The sequence below is a fragment of the Myxine glutinosa genome, chromosome 14 (genome assembly GCF_964187855.1).
Source record: "Myxine glutinosa chromosome 14, kmMyxGlut1.1, whole genome shotgun sequence".
Taxonomy (NCBI): Eukaryota; Metazoa; Chordata; class Myxini; order Myxiniformes; family Myxinidae; genus Myxine; species Myxine glutinosa.
This window is the reverse complement of record NC_136274.1, coordinates 59,517,738-59,539,406: the sequence shown is the minus strand read 5'-3', so window position 1 is coordinate 59,539,406 and position 21,669 is coordinate 59,517,738. Positions and strand designations below refer to the sequence as shown.

General features: G+C 53.5%; 1 protein-coding gene across 1 annotated transcript in view; it reads right to left on the bottom strand.

The window, feature by feature from the left end:
* Positions 1–21,669, bottom strand: part of LOC137439817 (interleukin-20 receptor subunit alpha) — a 48,369-nt gene that overhangs the window by 6,066 nt on the left and 20,634 nt on the right. Inside the window, exons 4-6 of the mRNA XM_068135938.2 lie at positions 9,469–9,641; positions 5,254–5,422; positions 232–365 (exon numbers count right to left, since the gene is read on the bottom strand). Coding sequence (XP_067992039.2) covers positions 232–365; positions 5,254–5,422; positions 9,469–9,641 — 476 coding nt within the window. The remainder of the gene's footprint in view (positions 1–231; positions 366–5,253; positions 5,423–9,468; positions 9,642–21,669) is intronic.

The window sequence follows — 21,669 nt, the reverse complement described above, 5'->3', positions numbered from 1 at the left end:
AGGAAATGGCCTAATACGTCCTCTGGAGGACGGCACACTCATTGACGTAACGCCATACCTGTGAAGCATCCAGGTGATAAGGGTCTACAGTCTGGTCGTGACACAAACAAGACAGCTCAAAGGCGAGTTTGCAAACCGCGAGATATTATTCCAGCTGTTGATGATGAGGTCATCATCACAACTACCAACATAACGACCAACATATTACTTTGTTGTAAAACTACATCTCACCAGGCCTTTAGGAAATGTTTTGTCATCTGGGTGGATGTAACGGTAGAGCAGAACACCTGTGAGACAGATGGCGAACCCTACCCCTGCCAGGACGACAGCAAGGGTGTATTTCCAGGTAAGATATGCATATGGGCCTGGAAACATAAACACAGACACAGACACACCACATCAGGAGGATTCGCCTCATTCTCCCACCACCAACCTCAACCCTTTGCCATTCATACGGGAGTAAAGCGGATGGTTCGGTGCTACGTACTTTAAATGGATGGGTTGTGTGTGTGAGGCATGTTTTTGGTGGAATTCTACTGAAGATTTATATGTGGAATGCGATGCTGCATACCAAAATCATCATTTTGATCTCCTTGAGTTGATTAGGCCAATTAACTACAAAGAATCCAGAAGAATTTCAATGTTTTAAACGGGCGCCATGTTAAGGTGTATAGAGCAGCTTAATAGGTCCTTCCCTGGCATGGCATTCTAATTACAAAATAAAAACAAAAATAATGATAACATATTGTAACAAAGCATTTATTAATTAACACTGTAGCTTCCCGATGTCGAATGCGATACACCAAAATGATTGTCTTGATCTCCTGAGTTGATTAGGCCAATTAACTACAAAGAATCCAGAAGAATTTCAATGTTTTAAACGCGCGCCATGTTAAGGTGTATAGAGCAGCTTAATAGGTCCTTCCCTGGCATGGCATTCTAATTACAAAATAAAAACAAAAATAATGATAACATATTGTAACAAAGCATTTATTAATTAACACTGTAGCTTCCCGATGTCGAATGCGATACACCAAAATGATTGTCTTGATCTCCTGAGTTGATTAGGCCAATTAACTACAAAGAATCCAGAAGAATTCCCATGTTTCGAAACGTACGCCGCATTGCGGTGTATACAGCAGCTTAATAGGTCCTTGTATATTCACCGTTGTATCCCTACACCGGGACCGGGTTGTATCCCTACACCGGGACCGGGTTGTATCTCTACGCCAGACCTCGGATGGCGCTGCTGTGAATCGGGCCTTGATCGGCAGAGTGAATAAACGCGTACGACAATTGATCGCAGTTTGTCGAGATACTTTACATGGCGACGAGGATGGGATTCGAACCCACGCGTGCAAAGCACGGTTGGATCACGCTGTGAATCGGTTGGATCATGTTCAGCCAAAACGTTGGAACAAGGCTCCTCGTCAGAAGCCAGTGCAGTCTCAAACCCACAACAACTGTTTTCGGTGCAACGGAAAGCACCCTCCGGAGACGTGTCGGTTCAAAGATGCCACCTGCCATTTCTGTTCGAAAACTGGCCATATTGCTCCAGCTTGCATCACTCGCAAATCGGGAAAAGGAAAAGCTGCTGACAAGATTCATCAGTTTATCGGTTCGGAGGAACCCGAGCTTGACCAGGTGAGCTCTGTTTCCGACAACTCAGAATCGTATGACCTGCTTCATATTGATTCTCACCATAGGCGGGACCCTCTTCTTGCCAATGTTGTCGTCAACAATCGACCATTGCAAATGGAGGTCGACACTGGTGCGGCCGTCTCGCTCATCAACCATGCTGTTTTCACAAACCTGTGGAGTGATGCTGACCGACCCCATCTGAAACCTACTACCTATGGACTCTCCACCTATACAGGTGAGAAGATTGTTCCCTGCGGTACATGTGACGTCACGGTGGGCTACGATAACCGTGAGTTTCACCTACCCCTGATCGTCATTCCTGGAAAGGGCCCTTCCTTACTCGGCAGGAACTGGTTGAGCATAATTCGACTGAAGTGGGAAAGCATTCATCAACTCCGGGCAGCCAACGTTTCTCCTACCGCAGCATACACACTCAAAAATGTGCTGGATACGTACCCGGATGTCTTCAAGGATGAGCTTGGAACCTTGAAAGGACATACGGCTAAACTCAGGGTTGACCGGGATGCCAATCCTATATTTTGCAGGGCTCGCCCAGTCCCTTTCGCCCTGCGTGAGCGGATTGACAAGGGACTGGATCATCTTGAAAATCTGGGGATCATCGAGCAAATCCAGTATGCCGAATGGGCGGCGCCCATCGTTCCGGTCATAAAATCGGACCAGTCCATCCGCATATGTAGAGATTATAAAATGACCGTGAACAGGTGTTCTTCATTGGATAAATATCCAATCCCGAGGATCGAAGACCTCTATGCTCGTCTCATGGGAGGCAAGACTTTTACGAAACTCGATCTCAAATCCGCCTATCTACAGCTCTGCTTGGACGAGAATTCGAAACGGTATCTTACCATCAACACGCATCGTGGGTTGTACAGGTACCACCGACTTAGTTTTGGAGTGAAATCTGCACCTGGAATTTATCAGCGTGTCATGGACAGTTTGTTTGCCGCCGAACGCAACGTCGTTTGTTACCAGGATGATATTCTGGTTACTGGTCGTACAGACGCGGAACATCTACAGAACCTGGAGAGAGTTCTGAAGAAGATTTCGGACTCCGGCCTACGTTTGCGTCGAGACAAGTGCAAGTTTATGGTGCCATCAGTCACGTACCTGGGTCATACGATTGATGCCGAGAGTCTACACCCGACAGATGAGAAAGTCCGAGCTATCAAGGATGCTCCTGCTCCACGAGATGTGACCAAATTGAAGTCATACCTCGGTTTGCTTCAGTTCTATGGTCGTTACATCCCGAATGTGACCGACGTTTTGGGCCCCCTTTATCGGCTTTTGAGGAAAGGAGTCTCCTGGAGCTGGGGGTTTACTGAACAATCAGCATTCCAGACCTCTAAGGATCTGCTCAAATCGTCCAATGTTCTCGTTCATTTTGATCCAGAGAAGGATCTTGTGCTGACATGCGATGCCTGTCGGTATGGAGTGGGGAGTGTATTATCACACGTGATGCCTGACGGTACGGAAAGACCGGTTGCATTTGCATCCAGAACGTTGTCCCCGGCAGAGAAAAACTATTCCCAACTTGACAAGGAAGGATTGGGAATCGTTTTCGGCGTCGGCAAATTTCGCCAGTACCTTCTTGGACATCATTTCACGATTCACAGCAGCGCCATCCGAGGTCTGGCGTAGGGATACAACCCGGTCCCGGTGTAGGGATACAACGGTGAATATTTGCACTGCATACATGACACCCACTGACCTCTATACTAACTATATGAACCTGGATTGGGTGCCTAACGCTAATGGATCGGGCAGTCCAAAAGCCACCGGAAGCGCTCCATCCGCCATAATGCTTCTGGTTTGCGCCAATACAAATACTTGCTTCAAGGTGCATATTTCTTACGAAAATTCCACCTTCCTAATGCATTATTCTCCTGTCCCTCTTGATTTTAGTCCATTCCCGGATTGAAAAAAATCATTGTTACAGTATTTATGAAATTCCATTGTGTGCTGCTTACGGTTGTAAAAAAAACAACCATGACGGTCGTGATCAAAGGAGAAGAGGAATCACATTGAATCGGTAAGTAGCATTCACCTTAGTTATGATCCAGTGTGGGGAACTCATGGGAGAGCAAGGATGGCGGACAAATGCCTTCAAAAAATGAAGCTCCCCTCCTAACCATCTATATATATATAAAACGCAGTTTGTGTGTGTGTGTGTAATGTTACCGATAGACTCCTAAACGGAGAGGCTTACGTGCTTTATATTTGACATAGACATGGCCATTGAGCGTGGGACGAACATGGCCGAACTCAAAATATTTGACGATCCATATTTTTTATTCATATTTACCTCAGCGCATTTCAGCGCACGGAATCAACGGAATCAGAGCAGGTGGGTACTGATTCGCTCAGAGCGATCACGTGATGACGCTATGACGCTATGAACGATATGACGCTATGAAAAAAAAAATCGCTATGACGCTATGAAACGCTATGACGCTATGACCGCTATGAAAAAAAAAATCGCTATGACGCTATGAAACGCTATGACCGCTATGACGCTATGACGCTATGAAAAAAAAAATCGCTATGACGCTATGAACGATATGACGCTATGAACGCTATGACGCTATGACTATGAAAAAAAAAATCGCTATGACGCTATGAAACGCTATGACGCTATGAACGCTATGACGCTGTGAACGCTATGACGCTGTGACGCTATGAAAAAAAAAAATCGCTCGCTTTGCCAAGGGGCTCGCTCCCCCCCCCCCCCCGTTCCCCTCCCCTCCCCGTTCCCCTCCCTTCCCTCTCCCCTCCCCCGCCCGGCAATGCCGGGTACTTCTGCTAGTCTACAATATAAGAGAGATGTTGGTCTGTGTGTCGACATTTTTCTCAGAGTTGGCTGAACGGATCTACGTCAAACTTTCAGAGGTTCATCAGTGAGTGCCTGGAGGTGTTTTAGGCAAAAAAAAAAAAAAAAGATTTGGAAAAAAGTTCGTTTTTTGGAGAAAATAAATAAATAAATAAATAATAATAATAATAATAAAATAAAATAAAATAAATCTCTCGCGAGTGCCTAAGCCTTTTAAAATTAATAACAGTTATATATAAGTACACATTCACATAAATAAATACAAAACAATCACCAGACATTTGAATACAAATAAATCAAACAATTCCGGAAGTGTACGAAGTTGGTAGTACGTATTCTTCTTCTTCCTGATCGGCATCACACTGACTTAACTCAGAAACGTGACGTGATGAACGCCACATTCACCCACCAGCATATATATGAACTCCCTTCCTCTCCTGCCTCCCCCTTCCTCTCCCACCTCCTCCCCTCCCCCTCCCCCTTTTCACCCCACACCCCTCCTCCCCTTCCCCCTTCCCCCCCCCTCCCCTGCCCGGCAACGCCGGGTACTTCTGCTAGTTTAGTAGAAAGATCAATGGCTCTTCCATGGCAAAAATATTTAAGAAAAAGAAATATAGAAAGAACAGGCTTGAAAAGGGAAGGGGGATAAAGGAGATAGGCCATAAGGAAAGAGGATGGCCTGTAAGATGGTGGGGGTGGGTTGAAAAGATTCCGCCATTTTGTTTCATACATGACATGCATGCCACTGAGCATGGTAAACGTACTGTGGGTTTGGATGCATTTTCGCTGTGAATGTAAGCACTTCCCTTGATCAATCTGCAGAACGGGGGTTACACTGAAGCAGTACTCTCGGCCCGGCTCTGGGACAGGCAGGGTTACGGTCCTCTTTGCCTCCATCCCTTTTTCCTCCGTCCAGATTGATACGAGGCTGGTCTGTGAAAGGACAGAATGTACAATTCGTATTCAAACGGTCGCCTCTGTTTCTCCTTATGACAGACAACTGATCTACAGAACCGCGAGAGGCAATCTATATATTACGTACACAATTGGGCGGTGGTAGGGAGATAGAAGTTAGGGGAAAGCACAGAATGGAAATGTATGGAGCTCAGATGATGGGGCAATAAAGGGGAGGTTGAAAGTTCCGCCATTTTTTTCATGCATAGTATGGAGATGTCCACAGTCGATGTCATGATGGTCATTGTTGCGATGGTTACGTTTTTGGGAACAGCATCATTGCTGTTGGCTGGAGAAGTTTGGGTCTTGGGATATTTGCAAAATCATCTCCATTTTGACTTAGTGTCAGGTAAACATCTTCAATGACCCCAATCAACCCATTTTCGATCGGATATACCATACCTTTTATTTTTTAAGAGTGCCATTGTTGCCGAAGCAGCTTCTAGACCAGGGGTCATGCTGGCCAGTTTGCCATCACTCTCCCAGCAGTAGTTAGGGCAGGAATTTGGTATTTGTTCAGTGTCCTGCCGATAACTCGCCGACTCGCCTACACCCTTCCCCCCCCCCCCCTTCCCACGCCTCCTCCCCCCAAGCCCTCTCCCTCTCACAGATCTCCCGATGCCCCTGCTCTCAAATGTTGTGTTTGTGCTTCCCCTTCTCTCCCCATCTTGTCTACCGCTACCCTTATTATATGTTTTGTGTGTCTGTTCGATTTTTTGTGTGATAAGTGTTAGCTCTTTCACGAGCCTCAATCCTGTATACAAAAAAAATAAAGGACATCGTGGGGTCTTTAACGTCCACCAACTAACGCTGGCAGACGGGCCACCCAGGTTAACTTCTAGAATCATTTACCAAACCAAAAAAAATAGCTTCTTCACGCCTAAGTCCAATATAGTGTGCTGCACGACCACGATAATAGCATATCACAGGTCACTCTTTTTTTTCTTTTTTTTGTATACAAGATCGAGGCTCGTGTAAGAGCTAAAAAGCTCTCATGTAAGATGCAAGAGTCTTATGTAAGATCTTATTCTCATGTCTTATGTAAGAGCTCTTATGAACAAAAAAGCCACCACAGCATCAGAACAGCAGTCATGCACATTTGGTTGCACTGCATGGCAATTTGGTGGCATGGGTGCCCGAATTGGTTGCTTATCGCGTGAGGGCTGGTGCAACCTTCAGGAAGCACACTCGGAGATAGCAAGCGGTGTAACCTGGAAAAGTAATAGTGGCCGGCCTGTCGAGCAATACATTGGAGAAGATCAGACCATTTGTTATACATGCAATTTTAGTTGTTGTTTTATTTTTTTGCAATTTCGCAATTTTTTGCTATTTGTAATTTGTTTAGAATGCTGGAGAAACTTGCCCACTCTTTTTGAAAGGCACCATTGGTTATTTAACCCAACCCACTAATGCGGCCATCCGAGGGACGACGCGCTTTGTGATGAATCCCTCCACCTGCCCAGAACCTGTTTGGCAGTCCCTAGTCCGGAGTAGGAATCGAACCCGGAGGAGACAGCTCCAAGGCAAATCCTGGGTGCATAATCCCTGTGGTGGCGTTTTATTACAATTTTCATTCGATACACTCAGAGCTTCCTTTGTGGTGTGTGCCCTCCAGCGGTTTAAAATACCCGTGACCTAAACGGAAGGAAATGCACAGCGAGATCGGGTCTTGTTTTTCCACGAATGGAAAACCGTCCGATTAAAACAAAAGAAGGTCTTCATCGGACGATCGTCAGAAGCAAACTCGGCTACAGAGATGACACAAATTGCATTGGAGAACTAGAACGGCACTCAGTAGAGAGCATACCTCCACCTGGTTGGCCATATCACTCAATGGTGAAGAATCACTTTAAAAGTTGAAATAGCTGGATCCGGATCTTCACCAAAATCGTATCCATTCTTTCTTGTCACACACTCAACCTGTCCAACAAGTTTCGTCCAAATCCATCCATAACTCTGAGATATCCTGCTATGTATCGTGTTTGGCTCTATCTCCAAATGTTGGAGAATCACTTAAAAAATTAAATAATTCTCATATCCGAATCCATATCCAGATATTCACCAAAATCGAATCCATTTGTCCTTGTCAGACAAACAACCTGTCCACCAAGATTCGTCCAAATCCGTCCGCAACTTTTTGAGATATCTTGCTATGTATCGTTTTTGGCCCTATCTCCCAATGGTGAAGAATCACTTAAAAAATTCCCGTAGCCAGATCCGAATCCGGATCTTCACCAAAATCGAATCATTTCGTTCTTGTCACATACGCTACATCTCTGCCAAATTTCGTCCGAATCCGTCCACAACTTTTTGAGATATTTTGTTTACAAACGGACAGACAGACAAACGGATAGACAGACAGGGGTGAAACATAACCTGCATCCACCTTTGGTGGCGGAGAATAACATTGGGCACTATTAGTTATTACACACGATTTGGGACATTCAAAAAGTTCTCCGAATTGTGTACTCAACAAAAGTACAAAGAACGGCAATTTTTAGAATTTTGTCATATCGAAGTATAATTACATCCATCATTTGTAAGAAAAATTATCTACAAATGATGCATATACACTTCCACTACTACCACTGCTGTACTTCTTTGTTCGAATGCAGCACAAGGCTGCGGGGTAGCATCAATGGCTAATGGCGCGGCTGCGCCACAGATGTAATCAGCGCCGCCTGTAGGTTGGAGCAGGAATTTGTAATATGTCCATGATGCCGGCGATAGCTCGCCTACCCCTCACAAAGGACACTGTGGGATATTTAACGTCCACCAACAAATGCCGGCAGACGGCACACCCAGTTTAACATCCATCCGAGGGACGGCACACACCACGGGATTCAAACCCAAGCTAGACAACTTAGAGGCGAGTGTGCGTACCTCCACGTGGTATATTTAACGTGTGGAATATATGATTGTGCAATAAACCTCTAAACACGTTTCCAGGTTGAAATAGTTATTTTTATTTCTCTTAATAAAAAAATGAGACATTGATGACGTCATACGTCCAAGCTGTGACATGGCGTTTATTTTGGACCGAATTAGGTAGTTTTCTAAATGACGTAAATAAAGTTTATTTGAAGATGTTAAATATTTTCATAAGAGCACAATATACTGGTAGTCCGGCAGCTAAGCTAAATATAGCATAACAATTGTGCATTTTGTGAGGAAAGCACCAGATTTGGCACACTAGTAGACTATCATATTATGAAAAGATATGGATATTGGGCCATCTCAGATTCAGAGATTTGATTTTTGCAAGATTTGCAGATTTTGCAGATTTGCAAGCTGAGATTGCAACGCCAGGGACGGCCGACTCCTTCCTGCGAGCTGCCCACGTCACCCGCACAAGAAGAGCTCATCAAATCACTGCAGCGGCACCGCACATCCTGCAACACCGTGCGTATGAACGCCACTGTATGACATATGCTGATGATGCAGAAGACCTGGCTGAGTTCGAAGACTGGTGTCACCAGAGAGAAGACATTCCCAACTTTCAGTACTGGGCAACTGTGCTGGAACTAGAGATGTTGGTACTGGTCTACGCGCGTTCTCTGCGGCAGGCTTCATTCACGATGTACCTTGATGCCCTGACGGAACTGGTCCCATGGTTCCATGCCTTAGACCACACACACTATGCCAGGTGGGTACGCCCTGTTCACCTGAGAAACATGGTTGCACTCCCAATGAAGCACCCAGATGTAGCCAGAGAATTCAGGGCTGGCAACTTCACTGTACAGAAGACGAAGGTGTTCTCTTCGATCCCAATCGAATCGAAATCTTGCAAAAATCAAATCTCTGAATCTGAGATGGCCCAATATCCAGATCTTTTCATAATATGATAGTCTACTAGTGTGCCAAATTTGGTGCTTTCTTCACAAAATGCACAATTGTTATACTAAGTTGCCCCACTATGGGTGAAAAAAGTACTATTTCTTCTCTTTTAAAAAGTCACCAACAAATAATTAAATAAATAAATCGCCAGGTTGTCCGTTATTCAGAAATTTTTACATCTTTCTCACCATCTTATCTGTTCCTGTTTCCTGGCACGTGACCTTGTATTCCAAGTCAGGAAAAAAGTACCGCACAGTCATGACCACGCTGCCTTTGGTGTGTGGCGTGGGTGAGTCCATGATTGTGGTGACAAAAATTCCATCGCTGGAGGTGACGTCGAACTGGAGGACCTTAAGATCAGCTGGAGAAACACCAATGAAGGAGGATAAGAGAAAATGGAATGGGAGGGTGGGAAACACCAGGATGACAGTTTATAGCTTGGTCGAGATTCGAACCCAGGTTAGTGTGCTACCCCACCAGCCATATTGAATTTCTATACAATCTCAATAAAGAAAACAACATCCAATAACACCATTAACTTATACTGTGTGACATTCAACCTTACTATCGCAAGAAAACTTATTAAAAAAACAATAAGCGTACCATGCTGTACCATGCCAAATACGGTTGCCACAGTATTTTGGTCAAATCATTATGTTGAACAATCTATAATAGGAAAGGAGCTCAGTCTCAGCGTGCGTGCATGCGTCCGTCCGTCAACGATCTTCTTATATGGGACTAGCAGAAGTACCTGGCGTTGCCGGGCGAGGGGGGGGGGGGGGGGGGGCGAGAAGAGAGGGGAGGGGAAAGGGGGTTGGGGATGAGAGGGGGGGGGGGGGTGGGGAGGCAGGAGTGAAAGGGGTTCATCACCTTTTCGTTGAATAGATGTTGGTGAATTTGGCGTTCATCACATCTCTGAGTTAAGTGTGATGCCGATCAGGAAGAAGAAGAAGAAGAAGCCGTACTACCAACTTTGTACGCTTCTGGAATTGTTTGATTTATTAGTGTTCAAATGTCTGGTGATTGTTTTGTATTTATTTTTGCGAATGTGTACTTGTATATAACTGTCATTAATTTTTTTTAAAAAGGCTTAGGCATGAGCGAGCGATTTTCAAAAAAAAAATCCCCCAAAAAGAAAGAAAAAAAATCCTATTTTTTTTATTACAATTATTTTGCCTAAAACACTCCCCAGCACTCACTGATGAACCTCTGAAAGTTTGACGAAGATCCGTTCAGCCATATCTGAGAAAAATGGCGACACACAGACATGACACCCAGACGCAGACAGACCAACAGCTCTCTTATATAGTATATTTATACACCGCACGTATGTTCGCCATCAATTCTGATCGCCATCTTTTAATCAATCGCAAGGTTGCAAGGCAATCTGAAAACAGTATGGTATAGTTGAGTAAGGTGAGGATATATGGGCCGGTTTCAATTTACATTAAAGCAAAATCTCTTCCACCATTGTCTTCTTCTTCACTTATAATGATGGTGAGTCTCAATCGATCCAATTTCTCGTACGTATTCGATTCAGAAAACGCTTGCTATATTCAATAATTTTTCATTCAACATTCTAATTTTATTCATATAACAGTGACATTTTACTGGGTTCAAACAGTACTTCTGATTATACACTGCCTTTTAAAGCATCACAAAGCAGGTCGCTTTACTTGCAACACAGGTGAGAAAAGATACAACCAAAAAAGCAGCTGACATTTCAATTAATTCGTTCACATGGTTTTTAAAGGGTAAGAGTTAATTTTTATTTATTTTTCTCTGAACACCTGTCGGAAAAAACACTATACTGTAGCGGCTACCGCTGGGTATACACAATCGCCTTGCACCTACCGAGGACGTGGAGCGATCACCATGCCAGGCTCGCCCAGGACGCCCGGGCATGCCCGCTCTCGACTTGCCAGGCCTCGTCCGGGACGCCCGGGCGCGCCCAGGCATGCCCGCTCTCGACTTGCGCCAGGCCTCGTCCGGGACGCCCGGGCATGCCCGCTCTCGACTTGCCAGGCCTCGTCCAGGATGCCCGGGCACGCCCCCTCTCGCCTTTCCCGGGCAAACGCTCCGGGATAATGTGTATATATATTGCTGCCCGATAAACGGGCTTTTCAGAGTACCCGAGTTGATTTGACACAATAAAGAAACTCGGACGAATTCCAGCTTTTTGTCGCGTCCATTCTTCCGATTTACGTTGGAGCATAGCTCCTACATTGGTGACCTGACATGGACACGGCAGTTGCCCTCAAACTGCCTACCTTCTGGGAGGCTCACGCGGCGGTTTGGTTCGCCCAGGCGGACTCCCTGTTCACCCTGCGAGGCATCACGGCCGACGACACCCGCTTCCACCATGTGGTAGCAGCGCTCGGCGCCGCTACCGCGGCCCGTGCCCTGAGCTTCCTCGAGAGCCCGCCAGCCGCTGACAAATACGACACGATTAAAAAGCCCCTCCTCGACGCTTTCACCCTCTCATTGGCGGAACGCGCACGGCACCTGCTCGACCTGCCCGAGCTCGGTGACACGCGCCCGTCCAAGCGAATGGACTACATGGTTTCGCTGCTCGGCGAGCACTCTCTGGAATTCCTGTTCCGGGAGCTTTTCCTCCGTCAGCTGCCCAGCCAGGTACGCCTCGCCCTGGCAAGCACGACGATCACGGATCCCCGCACCCTCGCCAGGGAAGCCGACAAGATCTCCGCGGCAGGACAACGCATTGGAGCAGCGACCTGGAGCCCACCACCGTCCGAAGCAATGCCCATGGCGCCCGAGCACACGGCACGGTCGACGACCAAACTGCCGATGCAATTGGCGGCCGCTACGCCGCACCGACCACCTCCAGCACGACGACCGGGGCCTCCACCTGACCAGGCGTGGTGTTATTATCATGCCAGGTTTGGACAGAAGGCCCAGACATGCCAACCCCCATGCACCTTCGGCAAGCCGGGAAACGGCCGGGCCGGCGTTCATTACCAGCCATGAGCGCCGGCCACACGGGCAACTTACTTTTCATCAGGGACGAAGCGTCCGGACAGCGCTTCCTGTGTGACACCGGCGCCCAACTGAGCGTCATACCCACCTCCGATCAGGACAGGCAGTCCGCGGTTTGCAGCCCCTCCTTGGTTGCGGCCAACGGATCGGCCATCCGCACCTTCGGCCCGCGCAACGTCACCCTCTGCTTCGGCGGCCAACGCTTTAATTGGACTTTTGTAACCGCAAGCGTGCCCATGGCTCTGCTAGGCGCCCACTTCCTCTGCGCACACGGACTGCTGGTGGACGTCCAACGGCGTCGCCTCATCAACGCTGAGACCTTCAGCTCCCTGGTATGCACATTGAGCAGCTCCGCTCCGACCGAGCTGGCATGCGCCCTCCCGGCGGCGAACGAGTTTGCTCGCCTGCTCACGGAGTTCCCGGCCCTCACGCGGCCGACGTTTTCGGCCGTCGCAGTACGACATGGGATCGAGCACCACATACCAACCAAGGGCCCGCCGGTCTACACCAGAGCCCGCCGCCTCGACCCAGCCAAGCTCGCCGTGGCCAGAGCCGAGTTTGACGCTTTGGAACACCTCGGCATCGTGCGGCGCTCCGATAGCGCGTGGGCTTCGCCACTACACATCGTCCCAAAACCAGGGGGCGGCTGGCGCCCATGTGGCGACTACCGCCGCCTTAACGATGCTACCACCCCCGACAGGTATCCGATCCCGCACATCCAAGACTTCTCTGCCCGTTTGGCAGGATGGGTCATTTTTTCAAAGATCGATTTAATACGGGGATACCACCAGGTACCTGTCAGGGCGGCCGACGTCCCAAAAACGGCCATCATCACGCTGTTCGGCTTATTCGAATTCCTGCGAATGCCGTTTGGCCTCAAGAATGCGGCTCAGGCGTTCCAGCGCTTGATGGACGGCGTGCTGCGCGACCTGCCGTTCCTCTTCGTTTACATGGACGACATCCTCGTCGCCAGCACGTCCCGGGCCGAGCACCTCCTCCACCTCCGAACACTGTTCGGGCGCCTCAGCGAGCACGGCCTCATCGTCAACCCGGCCAAATGCCACTTCGGCACGACGGCCGTTGATCTTTTGGGCCACCACATCACCAAGAACGGGGCCGTGCCGCTGCCAACCAAGGTCGAGGCCATCACCACGTTTCCGCGTCCCCGCTCCATAAAGGCCCTGCAGGAATTCATGGGAATGGTGATTTTCTATCACCGCTTCGTGCCCCGCGCTGCTCAACTCATGCGGCCCCTCTACGAAGCCCTCCGGGGCAAGCCGGCCAAGCACGACGTCATCTGGTCTGCAGCAATGGACGAGGCGCGGCCTTTAAAAGCTCAAAGCGGGCCCTCGCCGATGCAACACTGCTCGCTCACCCGGTGCTCAACGCTCCCATCGCCCTCACCACGGATGCCTCCGGCTATGCGGTGGGCGCCGTACATGAGCAATGGGAGAATTGAGCTATGCGGTGGGCGAGGGGTTTGGCAGCCACTCGCTTTTTTCAGCCGGCAACTCCGGCCGAACGAGCTCAAATATAGCACGTTTGACCGTGAGCTCCTCGGTCTACACCTGGCCGTTCGCCATTTCCGCCACCTCCTGGAGGGCCGACCCTTCACGGCGTTCGTCGACCACAAGCCGTTGGTTTACGCAATGGCCAAGGTCACGGAGCCGTGGTCGGCCCGCCAACAGCGCCACCTCTCCGCCGTGTCGGAGTTTACCATGGACATCAGGCACGTCGCCGGCAAAGACAACGCCGTGGCCGACTGTCTTTCTCGGGCCAGCGCTAACGTGGTCCACCTCGGCGTGGACTTCGCGCTTATGGCGGCGGACCAAACCACCGACACCACGGTGCAAGCCCTCCGGGCGGCGGACACGGACCTCCGCCTGGCCGACATCCCCTTCGTGGACACTGTCCTGCTCTGCGACGTCTCCCAAGGCCAGCCTCGCCCCATCGTGCCCGTTACCTGGCAACGCCGCATCTTCGCCTCCCTCCACGGCCTTTCCCACCCGGGCCGGAAAGCTTCCCAGAAGCTGGTGTCGGCGCAATTCGTCTGGCACGGCCTTCGACGGGACGTCCGCGATTGGACCAGCACCTGCACAGCCTGCCAACAGGCCAAGGTCCACTGACACACCCAGGCCCCGCTGGCACCTTTCACCGTGCCCGAACGACGTTTCGATCACGTCAACGTGGACCTGGTGGGCCCCTCCCCCCATCACGGGGTTTCACACACCTGCTCACCATGGTGGACAGGACCACCAGGTGGCCGGAGGCCGTTCCCCTCGTCTCCACCACCACCGTCGACGTGGCGCAGGCTTTCATCGCCACCTGGGTCGCCCGCTTCGGTGCACCGGTGGACATCTCGTCGGACCGCGGACCACAGTTCACCTCCGAGCTGTGGGGTGCGGTCGCCCGCAACCTGGGGGTCAAGCTCCACCGTACTACGGCCTACCACCCCCAAGCCAACGGGTTGTGCGAGCGATTCCACCGCTCCATGAAGGCCGCGCTCATGGCCGGCCTTCAGGACGGCGGTTGGGCCGACCGGCTGCCGTGGGTCTTTTTGGGCCTCCGCACGGCCCCCAAGGAGGACCTCTGTGCGTCCACCGCCGAGCTTGTCTACGGCCAGGCGCTACGCGTCCCGGGCGAATTCGTGCCCGACGCTACCAGTCCCTGGTCCGCAGCTCACCAGCGCTCGGACCTCCAGGAGACCGCCCGACGGTTTGCCCCCGTGCCAACGTCCCACCATGGTGACCCCCAGTCCTACGTCCCCCCAGCGCTTCGCACAGCGGAGTACGTTTTTGTGTGTCATGACGCACATCGGGGGCCACTCCGGCCGCCGTTCGACGGGCCCTTCCGGGTCCTGCGACGGGACGACAAGTCGTTCGTCATCGACATCGGCGGCAGGTCGGATCGGATTGCGGTGGACCGCCTCAAGCCGGCGCACGTGGACATCGACCAACCGCCACGGTTGGCCCTTCCGCCGCGGGGAGGCTGCCCCCCGTCCACGGTGCCCCCCACTCGACCGCCCACCACCACACCGGACCCCCCCCCCACGACCCGCCAGGGGTCGCTTCGGCCGGGTCATCAGGACCCCCCTTAAATTGACCCTGCCGGTGCAAGTCGATTCTGGGGGGACGTGTGTAGCGGCTACCGCTGGGTATACACAATCGCCTTGCACCTACCGAGGACGCGGAGTGATCACCATGCCGGGCTCGCCCAGGACGCCCGGGCATGCCCGCTCTCGACTTGCCAGGCCTCGTCCGGGACGCCCAGGCGCGCCCGGGCATGCCCGCTCTCGACTTGCCAGGCCTCGTCCGGGACGCCCAGGCGTGCCCGGGCATGCCCGCTCTCGACTTGCCAGGCCTCGTCCGGGACGCCCAGGCGCGCCCGGGCATGCCCGCTCTCGACTTGCCAGGCCTCGTCCGGGACGCCCAGGCGTGCCCGGGCATGCCCGCTCTCGACTTGCCAGGCCTCGTCCAGGACGCCCGGGCACGCCCCCTCTCGCCTTTCCCGGGCAAACGCTCCGGGATAATGTGTATATATATTGCTGCCCGATAAACGGGCTTTTCAGAGTACCCGAGTTGATTTGACACAATAAAGAAACTCGGATGAATTCCAGCTTTTTGTCGCGTCCATTCTTCCAATTTACGTTGGAGCATAGCTCCTACAATACCATCTATTTAATAGCCGGCGAAGCCGGTGTTGTGAATGAACGCGTATTATGTTGAAAAGCCAGATTTTGCTGAATCCTTTGAGAATTTCGAAGCTTTGACGCACCAAATCGCTCCATGGAGGCCGCCATCTTGCGGATGCAGAAGTATGCATCAACAATTATTGCGAAAAAGTTCAATAGAGGCTTTGGCTTTGCCGGCTCATTGCGGCTTTGCAGTAGGGTCATATTATACTCATTGCGCATTGCGTATCATACACATTGCGTAGAGTGAGAGCTTCGTCGACAATGGTCAGTCGATCGAGTACGCAGCCCTCGCAAACATCTGTAGGCCTAGGCCTAGCTAGGCTAGGTTGTCTGATCTTGGGCTTAGAATTATAAATGAAGTCGTTGTAGCTGGCGGAAAACTGAAGTCGGTGTAGATGGCAGAAAACTGAAATCGGTGTACCTGGCTTAAATGAAGTCGGTGTAGCTGGCGGAAAACTGAAGTCGTTGTAGCTGGCGGAAAACTGAAGCCGGTGTAGCTGGTGGAAAAAAGAAGTCGGTGTAGCTGGCGTAAATGATGAGCGGTTTCGAATTCAAAATTCGTTCTGTACAGTACTGTATTGTAATTTATTGATTTTAATCACCAGGTGAAAATAATTTATCGGTCGCGCCAGACCAAAGCAAGATCACGTGAGCAAGATGGCGGATCATGGAAGGGACATTTGAAATGACAACATGAAATTTTGTTCCCAAGGGAATGGGGAATGACAGTGAAATTTTGAATGGATTTACATATACATGCAATTGCCATAGAGGTTCGCTTATGAAGCTCTCTATTAGGTTAGCAAAAATGGCAGCATTTCCCACTTCCCCTACGCACTGCATACTCCATCCGTGAGGGGTGGCTGCCTAATGTCACGTGATGCTTCACGAAGGGGGGAGAACGCACGTGACCTCAAATATTCCTCTCATGTGCATACATAAATCTACATCTCTATCTATAAGATTGGTATTTCCGTCAGCGAAGCGACGGTTCTTGTATTCCAGTAAATTATGAAACTGAAGGAACTGCGCTCCAACGCGAGTCGAAAGAATTGACGCGACCAAAGACGGAATTCGTCCGAGTTGCTTTATTGAAACAAAACAGCTCAGGTATTCTGACAAGCCCGTTTATCGGGCAACAATATATATACACATTTATGTCGGGAAGTTTGCCCGGCAAAAGCTATACCGGGCATGCCCGGGTGTCAAGGGCGAGCCTTGGAAAGGCGAGTCTGGACCTGCCCGGGCGTGTTTGGCTGCGGCCTGGCAAGTCGAGGCTGGGCGTGCCCGGACGCTCTGGGCGAGCCCTGAAAAGGCGATAGCGGGCATGCCCGGACGATCTGGGCGAGCCCTGGAAAGGCGAGAGCGGGCATGCCCGGGAAAGACGAGACCGGGCGTGCCCGGGAACAGTGAGTCCGGGCATGCCCGGGAGAGGCGCGTCTGGCCGTGTTCTGGCCGGTGCAAGGCGATTGTGAGCATCCAGCGGTAACCGCTACACACGCCCCTCCAGAATCGACCTGCACCGGCATGGTCAATTTAAGGGGGGTCCGGATGACCCGGCCGAAGCGACCCCTGTAGGGTCGTGGGGAGGGGTCCGACGTGGTGGTGGGTGGTCGAGCGGGGGGAACTGTGGACGGGGGGCGGCCTCGCCGCGGAGGAAGGGCCAACCGTGGTGGTCGGTCGACGTCCATGTGCGCCGGTTTGAGGCGGTCCACAGAAATCTGGTCCGGCCGGCCGCCGAAGTCGACGATGAAAGACTTGTCGCCCCGTCGCAGGACCCGGAAGGGCCCGTCGTACGGCGGCCGGAGTGGCCCCCGGTGCGCGTCATGACGCACAAAGACGTACTCCGCTGTGCGAAGCGCCGGGGGGACGTAGGACTGGGGGCCACCGTGGCGGGACGTCGGCACGGGGGCAAATCGTCGGGCGGCCTCCTGGAGGTCCGAGCGCTGGCGAGCGGCGGACCAGGGACTGGTAGCGTCGGGCACGAATTCGCCCAGGACGCGGAGCGGCTGGCCATAGACGAGCTTGGCGGCGGACGCCTGGAGGTCTTCCTTGGGGGCCGTGCGAAGGCCCAAAAGGACCCACGGCAGCCGGTCGGCCGAACCGTCGTCCTGAAGGCCGGCCATGAGTGCGGCCTTCATGGAGCGGTGAAACCGCTCGCACAACCCGTTGGCTTGGGGGTGGTAGGCCGTGGTGCGGTGCAGCGTGTCCCCCAACGAACGGGCGACCGCGCCCCAAAGCTCAGACGTGAACTGTGGGCCGCGGTCGGACGAGATGTCCGCTGGTGCGCCGACGCGCGCGACCCAGGTGGCGATGAACGCCTGCGCCACGTCGGCGGTGGTGGTGGAGGCGAGGGGCACGGCCTCCGGCCACCTGGTGGTCCTGTCCACCATGGTGAGCAGGTGGGTGAACCCCCGCGAGGGGGGCAGGGGACCCACCAGGTCCACGTGGACGTGGTCGAAACACCGTTCAGGCACGGCGAAAGGTGCCAGCGGGGCCTGGGTGTGGCGGTGGACCTTGATCCGCTGGCAGGCCGTGCAGGCGTTGGCCCAGTCGCGGATGTTTCGTCGAAGGCCGTGCCAGACGAAACGCGCCGACACCAGCTTCTGTGAAGCTTTCCGGCCCGGGTGAGAAAGGCCGTGGATGGAGGCGAAGATGCGGCGCTGCCAGGAAACGGGCACGATGGGGCGAGGCTGGCCCTGGGAGACGTCGCAGAGCAGGACGGTGCCCGTGAAGGGAATGTCGGCCAGGCGGAGGCCCGTGTCCACCGCACGGAGTGCCTGCACCGAGGCGTCGGTGGTCTGGTCGGCCGCCATGAGCGCGAAGTCCACGCCGAGGTGGACCGCGTTCGCGCTGGCCCGAGAAAGACAGTCGGCCACAGCGTTGTCTTTGCCGGAGACGTGCCGGATGTCCGTGGTGAACTCCGACATGGCGGAGAGGTTGCGCTGCTGGCGGGCCGACCACGGCTCCGTGACCTTAGCCATTGCGTAGACCAACGGCTTGTGGTCGACGAAAGCCATGAACGGGCGGCCCTCCAGGAGGTGTCGGAAATGGCGAACGGCCAGGAATAGCCCGAGCAGCTCGCGGTCGAACGTGCTGTAGTTTAACTCGTTCGGCCGGAGTTGCCGGCTGAAAAAAGCGAGTGGCTGCCAAACCCCGTCCACCCATTGCTCATGGACGGCGCCCACCGCGTAGTTGGAGGCGTCCGTAGTGAGGGCGATGGGCGCGTTGAGCACTGGGTGAGCCAGCAGCGTTGCGTCGGCGAGGGCCTGTTTGGCACTGGCGAAGGCCGCGTCCATGGCCGTGGACCAAACAATGTCATGCTTGGCCGGCTTGCCCCGGAGGGCCTCGTAAAGGGGCCGCATGAGCTGAGCAGCGCGGGGCACGAATCGGTGATAAAAATTCACCATGCCGAGGAACTCTTGGAGGGCCTTGATGGAACGGGGACGCGGGAACGTGGTGATGGCCTCGACCTTGGTCGGCAGCGGCACGGCCCCGGTCTTGGTGATGCGGTGGCCCAAAAAGTCAACGGTCGTCGCGCCGAAGTGGCATTTGACCGGGTTGACAATTAAGCCGTGCTCGCTGAGGCGACCGAACAGTGTTCGGAGGTGGAGGAGGTGCTCGGCGCGGGACGTGCTGGCGACGAGGATATCGTCCAGATAGACGAAAAGAAACGGCAGGTCACGCAGCACGCCGTCCATCAAGCGCTGGAACGTCTGGGCCGCGTTCTTGAGGCCAAATGGCATCCACAAAAATTCGAACAGGCCGAACGGCGTGATGACGGCCATCTTCGGGACGTCGGCCGCCCGGACAGGTACCTGGTGGTAGCCCCGTATCAGGTCAATTTTCGAAAAGATGACCCGTCCCGCCAAACGGGCGGAAAAGTCCTGAATATGCGGGATCGGGTACCTGTCGGGGGTGGTAGCGTCGTTGAGACGGTGGTAGTCGCCACACGGGCGCCATCCACCCCCCGGCTTTGGCACGATGTGCAGTGGCGAGGCCCACGCGCTATCGGAGCACCGCACGATGCCGAGGTGCTCCAACGCGTCGAACTCGGCCTTTGCCACGGCGAGCTTGGCCGGGTCGAGGCGGCGGGCCCTGGCGTAGACCGGCGGGCCCGTAGTGGGTATGTGGTGCTCGATCCCGTGCCGCACCGCGACGGCCGAAAACGTCGGCCGCGTGAGGGCTGGGAATTCCGCGAGCAGGCGAGCGAACTCGTTCGCTGCCGGGAGGGCGCATGCCAGTTCGGTCGGCGCGGAGCTGCTCATCGTGCACGCCAGGGAGCTGAAGGTCTCGGCATTGACAAGGCGACGACGTTTGACGTCGACCAGCAGCCCGTGCGCGCAGAGGAAGTCGGCGCCCAGCAAAGCCATGGGGACGCAGGCAGTCACAAAAGTCCATTGAAAACGCTGGCTGCCGAAGCAGAGGGTGACGACGCGTGGGCCGAAAGTGCGTATGGCCGAGCCATTAGCAGCGACCAAAGAGGGGCCGCAAACGGCGTCCCGCCTGTCCTGCTCGGAGGCGGGTATGACGCTCAGTTGGGCGCCGATGTCACACCGGAAACGCCGCCCAGACGCTTTGTCCCGAATAAACAGCAAGTTGCCCGAGTGGCCGGCGCTCATGGCTGGGAATGAACGCCGGCCCGGCCATTTCCCGACCTGCCGAAAGTGCACAGGGGCCGGCACGTCCGAGCCTTGTGTCCGAACCTGGCGTGGTAATAACACCACGCCCGTTCAGGTGGAGGCCCCGGCCGTCGTGTCGGAAGCGGGCGGTGCGGCGTGGCGGCCGCCAGTTGCACCGGCAGTTCGGCCTCCAACCGCGCAGGGTGCTCGGGTGTCGTGGGCGTCACCTCGGACGGCGGCGGGCTCCAGGTAACCGCGCCGATGTGCTGGCCTGCCGAGGAGATCTTATCGGCTTCCCTGGCGAGGGCGCGGGAATCCGTGAACAATGTGCCAGCCAGGGCGAGGCATACCGGGTGAGGCAGCTGGCGAAGGAACAGCTCGCGGAACAGAAAATCCGGAGAGTGCTCACCGAGCAACGAGAGCATATAGTCCATGCGCTCGGACGGGCGCGTGTCACCGAGCTCGGGCAGAGCGAGCAGGCGCCGTGTGCGTGCTGCCGGTGAGAGGACGAAAGCGTCGAGGAGGAGTGTCTTCAGCGCATCGTATTTGTCAGCAGCCGGCGGGTGCTCGAGGGGGCTCAAGGCGCGGGCTGCGGTGGCGTAACCAAGCGCCGCCACAACATGGTGGAAGCGGGTGTCGTCCGCGGTGATGCCTCGCAGGGTGAACTGAGAGTCCGCCTGAGCGAACCAAACAGCCGCGTGAGCCTCCCAGAAGGTAAGCAGTTTAAGCGTCACTGCCGTATCCATGTCGGTAGGTCACCAATGAAGGAACTGTGCTCCAACGCGAGTCGAAAGAATTGACGCGACCAAAGACGGAATTCGTCCGAGTTGCTTTATTGAAACAAAACAGCTCAGGTATTCTGACAAGCCTGTTTATCGGGCAGCAATATATATACACATTTATGTCGGGAAGTTTGCCCGGCAAAAGCTATACCGGGCATGCCCGGGTGTCAAGGGCGAGCCTTGGAAAGGCGAGTCTGGACCTGCCCGGGCGTGTTTGGCTGCGGCCTGGCAAGTCGAGGCTGGGCGTGCCCGGGCGCTCTGGACGAGCCCTGGAAAGGCGATAGCGGGCATGCC